At 36.3% G+C, this 19,172-nt stretch overlaps 1 protein-coding gene and 1 long non-coding RNA gene across 3 annotated transcripts; both read left to right on the top strand.

The window, feature by feature from the left end:
- The first annotated feature begins 3,989 nt into the window (after positions 1 to 3,989).
- Positions 3,990 to 5,206, top strand: LOC131525351 (uncharacterized). The gene is made up of 3 exons (XR_009267194.1): positions 3,990 to 4,089; positions 4,714 to 4,755; positions 4,882 to 5,206. It is a non-coding gene; the product is annotated as an uncharacterized LOC131525351 (long non-coding RNA).
- Positions 5,207 to 6,576: 1,370 nt separating this feature from the next.
- Positions 6,577 to 18,641, top strand: LOC131525349 (H-2 class I histocompatibility antigen, Q9 alpha chain-like). Of its 2 annotated transcripts, none has more exons than XM_058752837.1 (7): positions 6,577 to 6,781; positions 13,164 to 13,424; positions 14,607 to 14,885; positions 15,999 to 16,280; positions 16,627 to 16,728; positions 17,346 to 17,398; positions 17,500 to 18,641. In XM_058752837.1, the coding sequence occupies exons 1-7, from the start codon at positions 6,730 to 6,732 to the stop codon at positions 17,527 to 17,529; spliced, it is 1,059 nt and encodes a 352-aa protein (XP_058608820.1). In that variant the 5' UTR covers positions 6,577 to 6,729; the 3' UTR covers positions 17,530 to 18,641. The 2 variants fall into 2 exon arrangements, 1 of the variants encoding a protein (XP_058608820.1); XR_009267193.1 differs by having other exon boundaries at positions 6,580 to 6,781; positions 16,622 to 16,728.
- The last annotated feature ends 531 nt before the right edge of the window (positions 18,642 to 19,172 follow it).

Genomic DNA, 19,172 nt, shown 5'->3' with positions numbered 1-19,172 from the left:
AGCTTCGCTTTTATTGAATCTCTACCTTACTTTCACTCGCTGTTGTTTAAAGTGATAATATATAACTTAATTCCCACCATATTCCCACCATATTTCTGGTGTTATCTTTCAAACTAATCTAACTAATTTGATCGTTCGCTTTTAAAACCGTGAGTGCAGCGTTAGCATTCGTTAGCCAGTTAGCTTGTCACTCGCGGTTTCATTCACGTTTCATTTGCGTTTCTATTATTCGCGCCTATTATTCTTTTCTTTTCTTTTTTTCTCGCTCCGTTTTTTACAAGCTCATCAAACAACAGTGGTAAGTGGTAAGTTAAGTTGGTATCATTCATCAATCACGGTGAGTAATGGCTTCTTCTCCTGCTACTGCTGTTTGCCACATGTACAGTTTATCTGTCTCTGTCAGCAGCGAGGGATTCACATGTGATAAATGCAGGGAAATAGTTAGGCTGACAGAGAAGGTTTTAGAGCTAGAGACACGCATCCAAACTTTAGTTGAGGAAAGTAAGAATGTGAGGGCTGTAGATACTGCTTTGGATGCGACTAGTTCAGGGAGTCCTGTACATTGTTCGGTTTCGGTTGAGCCCGTGCAGCAGGGCAACTGGGTGACAGTGAGGCGGCATAGTCGCGGGTCAAATCACCACTCTTCCGTTCCGATCAGAACATCAAACAGGTATCTTAGATACGGTCGAAATATCAGACATCGTTGCCTTTTGTTAAAATGATAACTAGGTATGTAACGGTGCTGTTTTGCGTGCTAAAGATCCGTCTGTTTTCCAAAACATTCGTGCAGCTCGCAGCGTTTCACTTTCAGTTCCGAACTTCCGCTGCGTGATCACGACGCATGCGCATAAACTACTGAATGTTTTCTAATCCAAAATCATCTTTTTGCCACTTGAAAATGAAATTCTCCGCGGACGTGTGACATGTTTTTCATGTAGAGGTCTTGTAACCTCTTGGAATTACTGTAAAACACACACAAAAAAACACATGCATTCCCTACTAGTAAACTATTATTATCTGCTAGGTGGCGCTCCATGCAAACAAACACAAATTCTACTCCAGACGGCGGATTGGCCATCTGACAAGTGCCAGAGGTGCCGGACCATTTTGTTTAATGTGGGCCGGTCAGAGTTTTAAAAATAATATATGAATAAAATTGTTTGTACGGGCCAACAGCGCATAGGACGAGTTTTTATTGCTTACACGATTTCACTATCGTTAATAATAATAATAATAATATGAATAGGCCTAATAATAAATGTTAAGCATTTGGCCCAGTCGGCAACAGCCAGCCGCCTGGTCCTGAGATGGGCCGACCGAACCGATTAGAGGTTACTGGACTTTCAGTCAAAATCAACACGAGCTATGATCAACAAGAGCTAATTTTCAGTAAAAGCTAGATAATGGACCGTAAAAAAGAAAAGGCGGTGCAGAAAAACTTTGACAAACAAACAAAAAAGGGCTCTAAGGTCCGACGCTAAATGTGTAAAATTAACTGAACTCTTTTCAAAATGTTTAAACTCGGCTGCTGCAGCGGAGGACAGTAGTGCCACAGACACAGAGGCAAGAAGAAAACAGAAAATACAGCTAACACAAGTCACTTTCACACTACTTCTGCCAGTTAGCTGTGTGTGTGTGTTTTGACAGTAGCCTACATTGTATTAAATAGTTGTAAGCTTAGCGTAGAATCCAGTATATTTTAAAGTGTTATTGCTTCGTGGTAATTGGTCACAAGTGTTAGCCAGCCTGTTACTGAATTGCATGATTGAAATATCAGCAGATAAAGTGGGATTTAGGCTAACCACTGATATAGACTACTTGCAGTCACTGGTGTCAAAAGTATTCACATTCATTACTCAGGTAGAAGTATAGATACTAGGGTTTAAAAAGACTTCTGTAGAAGTTGAAGTATCAACCCAAGCTTTTTATTAAAGTAAAAGTACTGGTTTCAAAACTACTTAAAGTATAAAAGTAATGTAAGGAAAAAAATGCCATTAAGGACAAAAGCTTAGGCCGTGCCACAGGGGCCTATTGTGCACTACCCCACCTCCTCAAAAAACATTTTTCTAAAGGCCATAATGACTATAATGTTATATGTTAATGTTGAAAAATTTGGGATGCACTAGGCTACCTGTTTCAGCCGCATATATGCCCATTAAAAATGAACGCATTTTAGTACAATGCAAATACATTAAAGAACCATATATGTGTACTACTGAGCATTAACGTGTTTCATGGAGCGGAAGATATGATGACTAGTTGTCTATAAGTATTGTAATGGTGCAAAAAGTCAAACTTCAGAGGAATGTCATCAATAACCTTTATTGGAATGTAAATGTACACCCAAGCTTAGCTGCAGGAATCTGTGAGGGCAACGGACAAGAAAATTGCTGTACTCAGGGCAGGCTTAGTAACAATTACCCTTGTATGGTTGTCTATATACAATAAACATTAGTGCTGTCAAAATTAATGATTAATCCAAGTGATTAATAAAAAAAATAAAAATAAAAAAATAATTAAATCCTGATACCTTCCTGGTTTGTACTATGTTTAATTCTATAGCTAATGGCAACAGTCACATTTAACTAGAAGATGTAACAAACACGTTGGACTCAATCCTGTATGCACAACAACAGGGTAATCTACATCAGTTACATTTCGCTCAAGTTCTCTTCTTGAGTCTCTGCCACGGACATCTTTGTACTTGGCTACATACGTCTGCTGTGTCGAGTGTTGGGGGTAACGAGTTACAAAGTTAGTGCAGCCTACTTATCACAACATTGTCAATCGCAAACGCTAATTTATTCAAACGTCTCTCTACCGAACTACTTACTGTAGCTTAATTTGCGGAGGACGAAGAGAAAGCACCCGTTTGATAAATGAGCCAGTAGTGGAGAAATAATAACTTAAGAAATAATATTTTTTGAGTAACGACCCCAACCTGGCTATGTCCTTGCTGGAGTGTGACGTGATTTGTGTCATGTGCAGGTGCGATGGATCACGTACAAACCAATAGGGTGTCGGAATGGTATATGTTTACACTTCTCATCCAATCACAATCAAATTCACTCTATCCGGATGGTGCGATTTATATGGATAGGTTTTTTTTTTTTAATTTTTTTTTTTAACGATGACAAGCCGGAATGAAAACAAGCTGAAATGAAACAGGAGTAACGAGGCTATTTTTAAAATGTAAGGAGTAGAAGTAAAAAGTCGGCTGAAAAATAATTACTCCAGTAAAGTATAGATACCCTAAATTTCTACTTAAGTAAGGTAACGAAGTATTTGTACTTCGTTACTTGACACCTCTGCTTGCAGTAACACATCAAAAACCTATAGCAATAGCCATAGTATTACTGTAGACATTTGTAGTGAACTTCACTTTGAATATGTAGATAGTCATATATTAAAATAAAACATTGAATACATGCATATTGTACATATGTTTACAGTATGCAATTAATCCTTAGGTAGGGTGGAACATAGGCTTCTATAACAGGCACTCGTGCAATAGTTAGATGAGGTATTATAAGCCATTGGCTTACTTATGTTCTCCAAAAATCCAACAGACAGACAGTGACAAAGAACAATCTTATATAAGCAGTATATAAGTAGCCACACCGACACAGCCCCACCCACGGACACATGCATTCACTACTTACATTTGTGTACAGATGGTGAAATAACATAAGCAGTACCATATATGTAACAGATATTTAAACATTTAATGCATGTGTCTGGCAAACAATGCTTACTACTTTTTAAAGAGCACTCATTTATAACAAATTTACACATACAGTAAAAACAAAAGAAAAAGTCTGAGGATGGTGTAGAGTCTGTGTGATGTCTGTTAATGCCATTTGTCTGCTGCTACTGTTATTCTCTACAGCAGTGGCGCCCAACCCTGTTCATGGAGATCTTCATACCTGCAGAGTTCAGTCCCCCCCCCCATCAGTAATCTGATGTTTTCTTCTGATCAAACAGCAGATTCTGCTCCCATCAGCATCATTGTTGGTGTTGTTGCTGTTGTCCTGTTAATGGTCAGTGGTGTCGCTGGATATTTGGTGTATTGGAAAAAAGAGAAATTAGGTGAGAACAGAAATGATTAACCTTTGATAGCTGTTGTTACTACAATATGTAATGCTTTTAATTGTTTTATAATCCAGATTACATATATTAGTGGACTATTATTTGAACATCTATGTTTTTTGTTTTTTTTACCAGTGTAATACAGAATTTACAGGATTACTCCTCAATAGTCCCCCTCACACACACTCACACAATCCAAAAAAATGTTGTAGAAACAATTGTCATGCAGAAATTGCTAGTAAACTTAGTTACAAATAAACTGCAAGTAACACATTGATTTAAATGTGAAATTTTGAAGTAGAAAACCTGAAATAGAATTCTTTTAAAATACTCCAAAAATATGTTTTATTTACCATTTCCTTAAATCATCAATATGCATTTATGTATAAAGTATGAACTCTATCTCTAGACAGTGAAGTGATTTACAGTGATTTATTTTCATTCATTTTAATTGTTGTTGCTCATTTTAAAATAATTAAGGCATGTAAGAATTAGAATTCATTCCTACAGGATTTTTGTTCTCTCATGTCATTACCAATATGTTGGTTAACACTGTGCTATTTTAGGCATTGGTTTTATCAGTATGTTCTGGTGTTGATGTAAAAGTTTAATTTTCTTCTCCAGGGCCTGACACCTCAACTGTTGAGAGTGCCACAAGCCTACTGTGTAAGTGTTTGTTTAAGCATCGTGTAATCGTGTTTTTCCTAAACATTTGAACTGTTATATCATTCTTGTTAAATAGTGTGTGATGGTTATTTTGTTGTAAAATAAAGGTTTCATTTTCTTCTTCAGCCTCTGACAGCTCAAGTGTTGAAAACACCAAGGGCCCAAAAAGTAAGTATTATGAGTTCTCTTTTTTTTTTTTTTAGTAATTGATGCTCAACTCATCTTGCGCAGTTTTGCTTGCAATTGCTTGCTTTAGTGCAATTTGGAGGATAGACTGAAAGATTGATTTATGAATCTGCATGTTGGAAAAGGCGACTGTGTAAAAAGTGTAGAAAATGCACATAAAGAACAGAACCAGTAAACAAAAACAATGATAAGAGTACTACTATAAACTCTATATAACTAATGATTCTTTTATAGGGACTATATTTATGTTATCACATATGCACAATGCTCTGTCACAAAGTAGTGCAGAGTAATTTTTCTCATGTGCATTAATAATTCCTCACCCAGCAGCCCTTAAGAGGCTTAATACTGCATGATGAATTTTTTTTTTTTTAAGTGAGGCTATAGTCCAGTTTATGTTGAGATGGGATTTTAACTTTCCAAATGGGTAATTAAATTGGTTATTAAAATAAATTGCAGTGGATTTTTGTTGTAAAGGTGTAATTTTCTTCTCCAGCCTGTGACCGACAGCTCAGCTGCTGACAGAACCAAAAGCCCAACATGTGAGTGAATAATGAAAATAAAAAGAAAGGAAAAACAATGCAAGTATTATATTTGAGGCTCAGCATAATTTGTGATCAGCATCTTTTAACTTTCCTAACTTTCAAAATGTAACTTTCCTATCCAGCTCTGAACTCTGATCTTGACCATAGATACAGTGGCTCAGACAGTTACTCATGCAATGGCTCACATGGTGGATCTGACAAGTACTGCTGAATGAACCATAATAATGGATTTTTTCTTGCAGAAAGAGACACAAGATGACGGAGAAAACTGAATCTGAAAATGTTTTGCCCAGCTTGCAGTGTCTTTCTTTAAACCCTTTAACTGTTACTACATTAAATACTTTTCTTCCTAATATGAGATTCTATGAGGGGGTTTTGTTGCTGTTGTAGTTCATGGGTGTATTCTGACATAATTTGACAATTACTTTGTGCTGTCTCCTGGAGTTAATGGCACCTTTGAAGTCTGTCCTTCAGTCACTCTGTCAGCATGAGTTTAAGATAAGCTTTAAATAGTGACACTTATTATTATTAAAGAATAAAGCTTGGGATATGTAAATAGGTAGGCCTACTAAAGCACATTGCAGTTTAATATACCGCACTTATGTTTTACAGGCAGCTGCTGTTACTATCATGCAGGCAATTAAGCATCAGTGGACAAAATGAACTGCCTCAGCTGGAGTGTCACTTTGGTCTATCTGTAACTTAGGACTTCAGGAAAGATAAAGAGGAGATTTCCCTGCTGTCAAACACAAATTTCACAATGAATTACAAAGAAACTGCAAGTAATACATTGAATTATTTGAAAATAATAATCTAATAATCTAAATTTTAGAAAATAAACTTAAATAGTATTTTATAGTAAAACATCTTTACAACTACGAAAAATCATTTTTACAGTGTAGTGAAAGTTGCTTGACAATATGGAATTCCTTTATTTAGCTTTCTTCTTATTTGGGAAAAATGGCAGAGCAAAGCAGGCCTATCCATGTAGCCTATTCATATTCACTTCATTTAGTATTTTGTTCCCTTTCGGTGATCAACACAGTCAAGGAATTTCCGCTTAGTAACTTGTGACCCTGAACATGTCCAGAATCTGTACTGGCTGGAGTTTCAGAACTTGCAGGCACTTTACTAGCTCAAAGTCAACAACTGAGACCCGACGTTTGGTATTAACTTGAATATTTCAAGTCATTTCTCGATCCTAGAATATTATATTAAATCTAAATCTCAAGAAAATGTAAGAATGCGGTTTGTTGTAGTGCTTCTGCTTGTCGGAGCTCATCTTGCCTTTGCTGGTGAGTAGATAATGCTCTGCTAATTTTACAATAGTGCCAATGTAAGCTAAGCGTTCTTTAAAAATATGTTGTGCCACTGTATGATATTGATATTATTTTACTTTAAAACCGACAACTATATGAAAAGCCCACAGCCAGTCAAATGTCGTTGTGTTATTCTCAGAAATATATCTTTTGACGCGATACACATTTATTCTTTATTCTTAAAATATGTAGCCAATGATTTGCACACGTTGAACAGAGCCTATTCGTTATTATTTAGACCTTTTGAAGGCATATTTTGTTCTTTAGCCTATTGAAAAAAATCTTAGCTAGGCCTATATAATTTCACGGGAGGTCTAACCAAACAAACAAAAAATACTTTTTTGATTAGTTGGTTTAATTGAACAAAAAAAAGATTGTTTGTTGGTTTGATGTGTTTTAAAACTTACCCATCTGTTAGCATGCTAGTCGTGTCAGATGCAGATCAGTTTCATTTCTAACCTGAGAAACGCTTTTTTACCCAGAGACCGATGACGATCATCTTGCGAAACTCACTATTGATAAACTTTAGACTAGAGTGATTGTTTCACAGTGTATGAGGGAAAGTCTCATAACAGCAGAATAAATTAAAATAGCACATTTAAACCGTTTAGAACATCCACCGTTCTTGAAGTTCTTGAAGATTTTGACTGTAGACTTTATGGCCAACATGGCAAAGTCACAAAGTAAGCTTATTCTCGCAACCAAAACAGTTCTTTTTGTGAAATAGACTAATCGAAAATGACTTATTAAAGGTGTAGCCTATACTTCAAATCATTATTTTTGCTTTCTTCATTTGCAGTTTTCAAATTAGGCCTATAGACTATAGCTATTCGATCAATTATTTAGATCTTGAAATTATCTCTACAACAAGTGTTCCTTCTATGGGTTCAGATATATGTTATTTGTTTTCTGTCTCGTGTTATATTGTAAGTAGCCTACTCAGAACCAAACTAGAAATTGTTTCAGCACATTTGATTAAAAAAAACTTTAAAAAAAAAACTGTTGCTGACTGTATTGTTCTAATTAAAATATAGTATGTCTTGCAAAAGCCATTCTAAAAACTGACTAGTTAAATAAATTTGTATCCTATTACACATTTATAAAGATATATTTTACTTATTATGCCTTTAATATAGGCTTTATTTTGGCTAGGTGCACAAGATGGCGTCGATGAGCTACTTATACTTGCGGTCTTTGCAATGTTCGCATTTACTGTAGGCATTGGTCTCAAACTCAATTCCTGGAGGGCCACAGCTCTGCACAGTTTTGCTCCAAACCTAATCAAACACACCTGATCCAGCTAATCAAGCTCTTCAGGATTGCTAGAAACTTGCAAGCAGGTGTGATTTGGAGCTGGTTGGATCAAAACTGTGCAGAGCTGTGGCCCTCCAGGAATTGAGTTTAAGACCACTGCTGTAAGGGAAACTTTCATATGAAACCTGGCTATACAGTAATGGACAAAAATATCAGCACCCTTGGTAAATATGATCAAAGAAGGCTGTGAAAATTAATCTGCATTGTTAATCCTTTTGATCTTTTATTTAAAAAAAATCACAAAAATCTAACCTTTCATTCAATAATAAGAATTTAAAATGGGGGGAAATATCATTATGAAATAAATGTTTTTCTCAAATACACTTTGGCCACTTTTATTCAATACTTTTTGAAACCTCCATTTGCCAGTTTAACAGCTCTAAATGTTCTCCTATAATGCCTGATGAGGTTAGAGAACACCTGACAAGAGATCAGAGACCATTCCTTCATCCAGAATCACTCCAGACCCTTTAGATTCACAGCTCCATGTTGGTGGTGCTTCTCTTCAGTTCACTCATGTTCTACAGGGTTCAGGTCAGAGGACTGGAATGGTCAGCAGAAGCTTGGTTTTGTGCTCAGTGACCCATTTCTGTGTTGTTTTTGAGGTTTGTGTTTGGATTATTGTACGGTTGGAAGATCCAAACATGGCCCATTATAAGATTTCTAACAGAGTCAGTCACTTATTGATTTTTTATCTGTTGGTATTTGATAGAATCCATGATGCCATGTGTCTAAACAAGATGTCCAGGACCTCCAGCAGAAATATAGGCCCACAACATCAAAAATACAGCAGTATATTTCATTTTACACATGGGGTACTTTTTATCCCTGTGTTCACCAAACCCATCTTGAGTGTTTGCTGCTAAAAAGCTCATTTTTTAGTTTCATCTGACCACAGAAGCCAGTCCCATTTGAAGCTCCAGTCGTGTCTGATAACTGAATATGCTGGAGATTGTTTTTGGATGAGCGAGGATAATTTTTCTTGAAACCGTCCCAAACAACATGTGCTGATGTAGGTGCTGTTTGACAATTTTATTATTTTTTTTAAGACATTCTGACTCAACTATTTTCTGCAATTCTCCAGCTGTGGTCCTTGGAGAGTCTTTAGCCGCTCAAACTCTCCTCCTCACCGTGCATTAGGACGATATAGACACACGTCCTCTTCCAGGCAGTTTCGTAACGTTATGTTGATTGGAAATTCTTAATTATTGCCCTGATGGTGGAAATGGGAGTTTTCACTGCTCTAGCTCTTTTCTTAAAGCTACTTCACTAATTTGTGAAGCTCAATTATCTTTTGCTGCACATCAGAAATATATTCTTTGGTTTTTCTCATTGTGATGGATGATTAAGGAATTTGGGCTTTGTTTTCCTCCTATTTATATTTCTGTGAAACAGGAAGCCATGGCTGGATAATTTCATGTTCATAATCACCCTGGAGTGCTCAAAATTGTGAATATGAATGGGAATATACTTCAGAGATATTTTACTCATAAGAATTTCTAGGGTGCCAATAATTGTGTCCAACGGTATTTGAGAAAACATTTATTTAATGATATTTCCATTTTAAATTCTTATTATCCAATGAAAGGTTAGATTTTTGTGAATTTTTTAATAAAAGATCAAAAGGATTAACAATGCAGATTAATTTTCACAGCCTTCTTTGATCATATTTACCAAGGGTGCCGATATTTTTGGCCATGACTGTATATATAATTAAGATTTTTCAAATTATCAAAGACAAGAGAAAACACCCTCTTTACTGTTCCATGTAGCCTACACATGACCACATAAATATTAGGGATGGGACAAAAAATCGATTCACCTAACTATTGTGATTTTTTTATTTACGATTTTAAAATCGATTTTTATTTTTTTTTTATACCAGAATCGATATTAATCCATATTAAACACAATGCTTTATTTTAGTCCTTGCTTAAATACGAGGCGGAGGAAAGTTACCTCTTTTTTTTTCAGCAGAGGGCGATGTTGTATCAGTGAGTATTTCAGTAGGTGTGTTCGACTTCATGCAGCGCCGCACAGACCTATCGGCGAGAATAGCCGCTTGCAGTCGGGGGCGGAATTGAAAGCGGAGATGTGAAGTCGGACTCTTTCTGCTCCCGGTAGTGATGCTCTCGCGGTGTTTGGATACTCTTATCACAGATGAAGTGAATAACATGCAATATTTGTCAAATGCACGGACGTTTCAGAAATGTTTTCATGAGCAACAGAAACACTTTTTATATACTGCTTAATACAGGGCCATCTGTTCAAGAATAAAGTTCAACATAAACATATACTATTTAAATACCAATAAGCGTTTATCAGTGTTTTTTTATTATTAAATGTGACTCATTATAACATTGTGACTATACAGTAATTTTTTTTACTGTTCTAAAAACAGATTTGTGGGCAGTAGCCTATTTTTTTTTATTACTATGCAAAAAATATACAAAGGTTTGTACAAGCATATACAACTCACAACAAGTACAAAACAAATAAACATTCATAAGAATATGTACAGTGAAACAATTCATGCCAGGGGTAACAATTTAAAGTAACAAAAAGCTTCATAGGTCTTTCTTGCTTTTTTGTTCTTAATTTTATCTAATGTAGTACCATTTGTTTAATCTCTTTTTATAAAATGTTCAAAGTTTGGCTTAGCTTCCATTTTTTCACCCGATTGTGATATTCTCCTAGTAAAATAATATTTGTGAGCTGTATTGGAATTGAAGATGTTAGAAACACACGTCATTGTTGTCATGTGGTGAATTTGGCCAATCGTGAAACAGCTGTGTCGTCATCAGCGCTTCCGCAGTCGCTCTGGAGAAACTGCGCGAGCTGAGTCAGCGGCTGCTCTCGAAACGCTCTCGCGGTACTTTGATGCCACACGTGACAGTGACGTGGCGTCGGCGCCGGTTCAAGTCGGACAAATTTTCTAACCGGCATGCACTTCTTTAAGTCAGCCGCCGATCGGTTTTCATGGCGCCGCATGAAGTCGAACACACCTAGTGTTTCTCAACTGGTGGGTCGCGGAGTGTGCGGCCAAAGAAACGACATCAACAACAAAAAAATTAATTCTTAATGTTTTTCTGATGCGAGACTTTTATTTTAAAAGACGTGCATGAAAGCTGTTGACACTTATGAGTATAAGGTCAGATGAGATGTTGGCAGGCTTAATGTCAGTGTCATTATTCTATCGTTATTTATGTAACTTGTTACGAAATTAAAAAGTCTCTCACCTCAGAAAAACGAACTATCCTGTCCTGTAGCGCGAACTTTGTATATCACTTCACTAAAGCGCAGAAACTACGAGCATGCAACGCGTGAAATAAAAGTACAATACCGATAAATCATAACTGGTACTGCGTGTGTTAGCTGGGAAGGATTTGCATGAAGGTATGATATTCAGGAGCAGTTTCCACATTTCATTAACAGTTCATGTTAGTATTGTATATTCACCATGGTAACTGTTGTTTCCATAACCCAAAAATACCATGTTATTTTCTCTTTGTGTCAGTTTGTATATGTTTAAATGACAGGTGGCTCAAACCAACTTAATTGTATTAACAAAAACTAGTTTGGGACTGCTATTTAATATCCTTACCTTATAGGCTGTTTATTCAGTATTAATCACATTCTTAACAGTCTTAACTTAATTTTTGTGAAATAAATTGGCTTTTGTTTTGTTACAAATCCCATTCAAAAAGAGACCTTAGGAATGCTAAGGGGTTAATTATATTATATATTTAATTTAATGCAGTCCAGTATTTAAAAGAATGGCTTTCGAGTTAAGTTTGATGTTAAAGAAAGCTTTCACAGACTCTTCATTTTATTTTATTTTATTAATGGAACTAGTTTGATGAGCACTTTATTTCAAAAGCCACTTAATTTCAAAAAGTATTTTTCTATTGGACTTTTTGTGGCTGTTTGTTTGTTTATGTTTACTAAAACTTAAATAAAACAGGAAAAATGACTGCTAAGATGTGTGTGTGTGTGTGTTTTAAATTGTGACAGTAGCCTATTAAGTGTGTCATTCAACTTTTTCCCAAAAACAAAAAATAAAAATCGCAACAGCAATATCGAATCGAACTGAAATCTTTAAAAAAATCGCAAAACATATCGTATCGGCACCCAAGTATTGTGATAGTATCGAATCAGGAGGTAGGTGTATCGTCTCATCCCTAATAAATATGTCTCCTCAAAACGAATATAAATACGATCTTCAATTCCTGGGTTAATATGAGAGAGTGAGCATCATCACTGATGAGAGACTTTACTCTCTTCTGTCTCCGCCACTGCTTACAGTTGAAGAATACAAGTTAACAAGCGATTTATCATAAGATGGCAATAAACACGAGAAGTGCAACACGCATGTGTCATCGTTCAAATTTGTAAAAGCTAGGACTGGAAGAGATAAAGGAGACAACCCAAGTACAACAGACATATAATAGCCTACAGATCAATCACATAAACACTGAAATCTAACATCCTGTGTGAGAGAGAAAGTTTATGTGTAGTAAGCAAAATGGACAGCAGGATAAACACCTTTTATAACAAATCCATATTACTGTGTCTAGATATGTGTCTTTTTATCTGTCGTCTTGTCTTATAAATTTTAAGTAACTGGAATCAAAATGACTTCTGTGTTTTAGCACACTTCACCAATAAGACTGATTCTGAGTAAATATTGTTTTAATTTAAAAAAAAAATACAGCACATTTTGATATATTTTTAGTACAATAACTGACAAGGTCTCAAATGTAAATTTAGGCAACTTAGGAAGATCTGGAATATGAACATATTTAATAAACAACTAAAGCTACAGTCCTTTTGTATATCAAGGTGTCATTTTTCTTTTTTTGTTAGTCAATTTAAATATTGCTATATTCACCTGCTATGGCATAAATTATTTTAATATAGCCTTATTGTGAATTTCAGTGTTGATGTACTGTAACTCTTAAAAATGTGAATTTTGAACAGGCTTTATGTGTGGATGATTAATTTGAGATGATGACTAAAATTCTGTTTGTATCTCTCTCCTCAGGAAAACACTCTCTGAAATACTTCTACACTGGTGTGTCTGGAGACATTGACTTCCCAGAGTTCACTTCAGTTGGTTTGGTTCATGATGAGCAGTTTATGTACTTTGACAGCAACACAATGAAAGCTGTGCCAAAGACAGAGTGGATCAGACAGAATGAGGGAGCTGATTACTGGACCAGAGAGACTCAGACTGATATTAATCAGCATCGGCTCTTCAAAAACAACATCCAGGTCGCAAAGGGACGCTTCAACCAGTCAACAGGTAAATTGGTAACAAACCTACTTACACACATGACTTCTTAGTTTTGACTATTTTACATATTAATGATACAGTGTTAGGAGTACAGCTACCATTTACATACCAGTTACAGTATCTTTTATTTTATTTTATCAGTGTTAAAGATGTGTTTGTTAAATAAACACTAATATGCACCAAGGACAGAAATGTTTATTTTTGTAGTAGTAATAAAAAGGTAGTGATATTTGAACTGGGCAGAGGATTTCCATTAAACAGCACACATATCTTGAAGGTGTCCGTGTGTCCATCAGTTCAAAGAGCTGAACCATCAGATAACTGAGAAGATTAGATACTAAAGCCAAGAATACCATCCATTTTTTAATATTTCACATTGGGCCACTTTTACAATTTAGTCATATTTATGACTCAAACATTGTATGTTTCAGGTTTGGCAAAAAGGTGGTAAACCAGCAGAACACACAGATATACACATACACACACACACACACACACACACACACACACACACTGAACACACACATAGACATACTATGTAAAATACGATTTCTACCGAGGGGGACAATCTTCCTAATGTGTGTGTTTAACAGCCATTCAGTATGTTCACTGATTTGAGTCTCACAAACCTAAAATACACACGACACAGAAACGGTTCATGGCTCAGTTTGATTGGACGTGATGAAAATCACATGACGTCTGCTGCAGCGAATCAGTCGACAGAAAAAACTTCTTTTCAGCAATCAACAATAAACTTCTTTTTTAAACTGCTTTCTCATGCCAGAAGAATGTTTGTCTACAAACATTTTAATCTAGTTTTTTCTTTCTTTCTTTTGTAAGAAATTAACTGGTTCAATTAAAATTTAACAATTCTGGTTGTAAGACACAGATCTGATGCAGTAAATAAGTCAACAGCTGCTCAGACAGATTCACAATAGAAATCATGTCTGTTTATTGTCTCTTATTTCTCAGCACCTTGTTCTTGTTCTCTTATAATAATAAATTTAGTCAGTAAACTCACAACTCAAATATTACTAAATTATTATTTTTATTTAGAATGGAGGCCAAAAAACTGGAATATCAGATTTATTTGATTCTGAGTCAAACATGTTGGGACTTTCTGACTGAATGATGATTTTATTCTGACTGTATTAATTGATTATTCATACATTCAGTGTCTCTGTTCCTCAGGTGTGCACACATACCAGCTGATGTACGGCTGTGAGTGGGACGATCAGACTGGAGAAACAAATGGGTTCCGTGAGTTTGGTTATGATGGAGAGGACTTTCTGTCTCTGGATTTTAAGGAGATGAGATATATTTCTCCAGTGCAGCAAGGATTCCCCACTGCACGGAAGTGGAACAATGACAGAGCTGGTCTTGAGAGAGACAGACATTACTTCAGCTCTGAGTGCATTGAGTGGCTGCAGAAGTATCTGCAGTATGGAAAGAGCAGCCTGAAGAAAACAGGTACATCAGTTCTTATCCAGCAGTGAACATATGAAAATATAGCCATATATGTTTTGTTAAACAGTCGTCTACACTAGAAATCATTGTAACAATTTCTTCTTTCTTTCAGAGTAGGTTGTTTTGATTAAAGCAATGCAGATCATGTGTTTTGTTTGTAGAAATTAATAATGAAGACTAGTTTTAAATGGATTGCTGAACAGGTTCAGGAAGAGCATGTTCATCTAAAACTGTCAATTATGAACTGGCTAGAAAAGTATAAACTGATGCAGGTGTGATGTGTTATAATGGCTAAAGCTCAGTGTCCAGTTGTAACTGTAAGGCTGTTATTACTAAAGATTTTCTTAAATTAATGGGTTTGTTGCAACCACATCCAGAACTGACTAGCAGTTTGCTGATTAGAGCCCTGCATGCAATGAACTATCACTCTTGAGGGGCACTTAACCCAGGGTTACCATTTTGCATAAACATAATAGTTAAAAGATTGCTTATGTATTTATTTACTAGATGACAAAGTTTCATTAAAGATGAGGCGTGCTGCTACTTTCTGGATTGTAGTAAGACTGGCAGCAGCACAATTTTCAGATTAATAAAGCCTTGATAAGGAGCTGTGTAACATACTCAGATATGAAGAATCAGATCTTCCTGATGTTAAAGAGCACAGATCCACATCACCAGGTGCTCATAGCAGTGAAGTCTGTGGTATTTACTCTCTAGGTTCCTGTTTGACTAGATGACATTACTGTGTTGTCAAGCCTATCAAAATGGGTTTGTTTGCTAAATTAGACTGTCTAGGATGACAAGAAGCTCTGGTTTAGATTTTTCTAAATATTGAATTATTATTATTAGTATCGAAAGTTTAGAAAAAAAGGTTACATAAAAAGGATACACAGCTCCACCTGCAGAGTGTCTTAGAAACCAGAGCTTTTCAGCAGCGCCTCAATTAATTTATCTTACCAGTTCCACCACACTTCAAACTCTACCTGATATTATACAGTGAACTGAATGAAGACCAGCCTTCACAGACAGTGTGTTGGTGATTTATAATGGTCTTGATTGGGAAGACGTGTGTAATTAAGACCACTTGAATTCAAGCTCTCTCTCTCTCTCTCTCAGTCTCTCCTCAGGTGTCTCTGCTGCAGAAGTCTTCCTCGTCTTCAGTCTCGTGTCATGCTACAGGTTTTTACCCCAGTGGACTAACAATCACCTGGATGAGAAATGGACAAGAGCTTCATGAGGATGTGGATCTCAGTGAACTTCTTCCCAATGAGGACGGGACCTTTCAGAGGACGAGCACCATCAGAGTTACACCTGATGAGTGGAAGAAGAACCAGCACAGCTATGTGGTGAAGCACCAGAGCGGAACCATAACAGTAGATGAGATCAGGACAAACAATGGTAAAATAAATTAGATGAGTGAACTACAAATGTAGTCCCTCCTGTGATTAACCACTAACTGTATTAGGTCTTTTCTCACCAAAAAATAAACCCAAAAGATTAGTGATTTATTAACAAGGAAGTTTATAGAAAAATAAATAAAAATGGAAACAATCACAAAACCGACAACAGAGTAAAAACACAATACATTTAGGCCTGTATTGTTTTCATATGGTTACACATTGTAAATATGTTGTCACTACATACCAATGTCCTGCATATATCACAGACACTGCTTGAGATTTTCACTGGTTAGTAACATTATCTGTCTCTGTGAGTAATCTGATGTTTCCATCTTAAAGAACAGGAGATTCTGTGCCCATCGGCATCATTGTTGGTGCTGCTGCTGCTGTCGCCTTGTTGATTATCATTGGTGTCGCTGGATATATGGTGTATCAGAAGAAAAAAGGTGAGGGTCTGAAAAGGTGTTAATTTTGTTGATGGAAAAACAAAAGTTGCTCTTAGTATTTAAATTTGGATTAAAAAGTAAAAGTCTTAAAATAGCTTGAATGAATTTATTTTACAAACATACCATGTGTAATTTTATGGTGCTACATGAGTATGTTTCAAACATTTATATGCTGAACATAGTTTTCTAATTGTTAATTATTAATTAGAATATGTTTAGATTGTGTAGTTATTAGATTGTTAATCTTTAAATGGCTCTTACTTTTTCAATGGATTTTATGTTGATTGGAGAACTGAACCTACAGTTCTTCTCTTTGGTTGTTGTTCAGGCTTCAAACCTGTCAGTGGTACGTTCCTCATGTGCATGATGTGTATATATCAGTAAGGGCTTTGTCATGGGCATGATGTGATTTAACTGTAGTTCTTATATCTAAATGTGTGAAGTAATGTTTTGATAATATTAAGTCATATTATACGAAAGCAGATGTTTTGTCCTTTTCTCTCTAAAAATATATAATGATATAAATACAAAGATGGCTGCTGTGTTAATCTAAACAGTCTTGTATGAGCAGTCCGTGGTGTTGTGTTTGTTGTAATATTATTGATTTTGTGTTTTAGGCTCTGATGATGGCTCAGACAGCTCAGCTCATACAGATCCACATAATAAAAATGTAAGCATGTTATTATTATTAGCAGTGTACCTGTCTCAGTCATGTGAAATGAATAAAATGTAATATGTTTTTTTTTTGTTTGTTTGTTTTTGGCATTGTAGGATACCAGACATGTGGGAAATATTATATAAAGGATGCTTACGTCGCTCTCCTTCTTCCTTTCAAAACTGCATATAAACAAAGACAAAAACAACACAGGATCATAGATTTTTGCAAGAAGATATACTGTATTTTTGTGCCTCCGCCGACCCTACTCATATTCATCAATAATTTCACTCTACTTAACAAATTGTTTGGCCATTCTTTTATCACTTTGTATTTGGCAACAATGATTTGTTCTCACGTCAAGCGAAATCGGCCAGCAGGCAAGTAAATCGTGAACAAACGCATGAAGCGGACAAGATGGAGGAGTCCCTTGTCACCATGATCGCATCAGCCACGGAGAAGCAACAGTCGTTTATTGAATCACAGTTTAAAACTCTTCAAGACAGACGGGACATCATTCAGAAGGAGCTTTCCAGCTGTTCTAGCAGCGTAAGAGAATTACGTGATAGATACTCCATCCTGAGCAGCCGAGTTAGTAAAACGGAGAAAACCTGCCACAGGAGCTGCTGAAACAGTTCTACTCCGCCATCATTGAATCTGTCCTCTGCACTTCAATAACTGTCTGGTTCAGCTCAGCTACCAAATCTGACCTCACAAGACTACGGAGGGTAGTCCGGACTGCTGAGCGAATCATTGGTACAACCCTCCCCACTCTCCAAGAACTGTACTCATCCAGAGTGAGCAGAAGGGCTGGTAAAATCACTCTGGACCCCTCACATCCAGCACACTCCCTCTTTGAACTGATGCCGTCTGGTCGATGCTACAGAGCTCTGCGCACCAGAACGACCAGCACAGGAACAGTTTCTTCTCTCAGGCAATCCATCTCATGAACACTTGACAATAAACGTGGAACACATAACACTATTATACATTATTTATTCACCACATATACTTATTTTTATTTTACTTTTTTTCATTTCAAATTTGCACATATCAGACCTGTACACACACAATTGTCTATATTATATATTGTGTTTTTTTTACTGTTTTGTACATTTGCCTATTTGTATATTATTCTTTTATTATCTCTGTCCTGTCTTGTCGCTGTCATTCTGTTGCACTGTGGAGCTTCTGTCACTATAACAAATTCCTTGTATGTGTAAACATACCTGGCCAATAAAGCTCATTCTGATTCTGATTCTGAAAAACTTTGAGAAATGTACCACGAAAATGGTGACTTATGAGCAGGGGCGGACTGGGACAAAAATTCAGCCCTGGCACTGTAGCCACACCGACACAGCCCCACCCACGGACACGTGCATGCACTACTTACATTTGTGTACAGATGGTGAAATAACATAAGCAGTACCATATATGTAACAGATATTTAAACATTTAATGTATGTGTCTGGCAAACAATGCTTACTACTTTTTAAAGAGCACTCATTTATAACAAATTTACACATACAGTAAAAACAAAAGAAAAAATCTGAGGATGTTGTAGAGTCTGTGTGATGTCTGTTTATGCCATTTGTCTGCTGCTACTGTTATTCTCTACAGCAGTGGTGCCCAACCCTGTTCCTGGAGATCTACCTCCCTGCAAAGTCCAGCTCCAACCCTGATCAAACACGGCTTAACCAGCTAATTAAGATCTTCAGAACTACTTGATAATTACAGGCAGATGTGCTGAAGCAGGGTTGGAACTGAACTCTGCAGGTATGTAGATCTC

Source organism: Onychostoma macrolepis, chromosome 19, assembly GCF_012432095.1.
Source record: "Onychostoma macrolepis isolate SWU-2019 chromosome 19, ASM1243209v1, whole genome shotgun sequence".
NCBI lineage: Eukaryota > Metazoa > Chordata > Actinopteri > Cypriniformes > Cyprinidae > Onychostoma > Onychostoma macrolepis.
The sequence above is the reverse complement of the archived record's forward strand: the minus strand, read 5'-3'. Positions and strand labels throughout refer to the sequence as shown.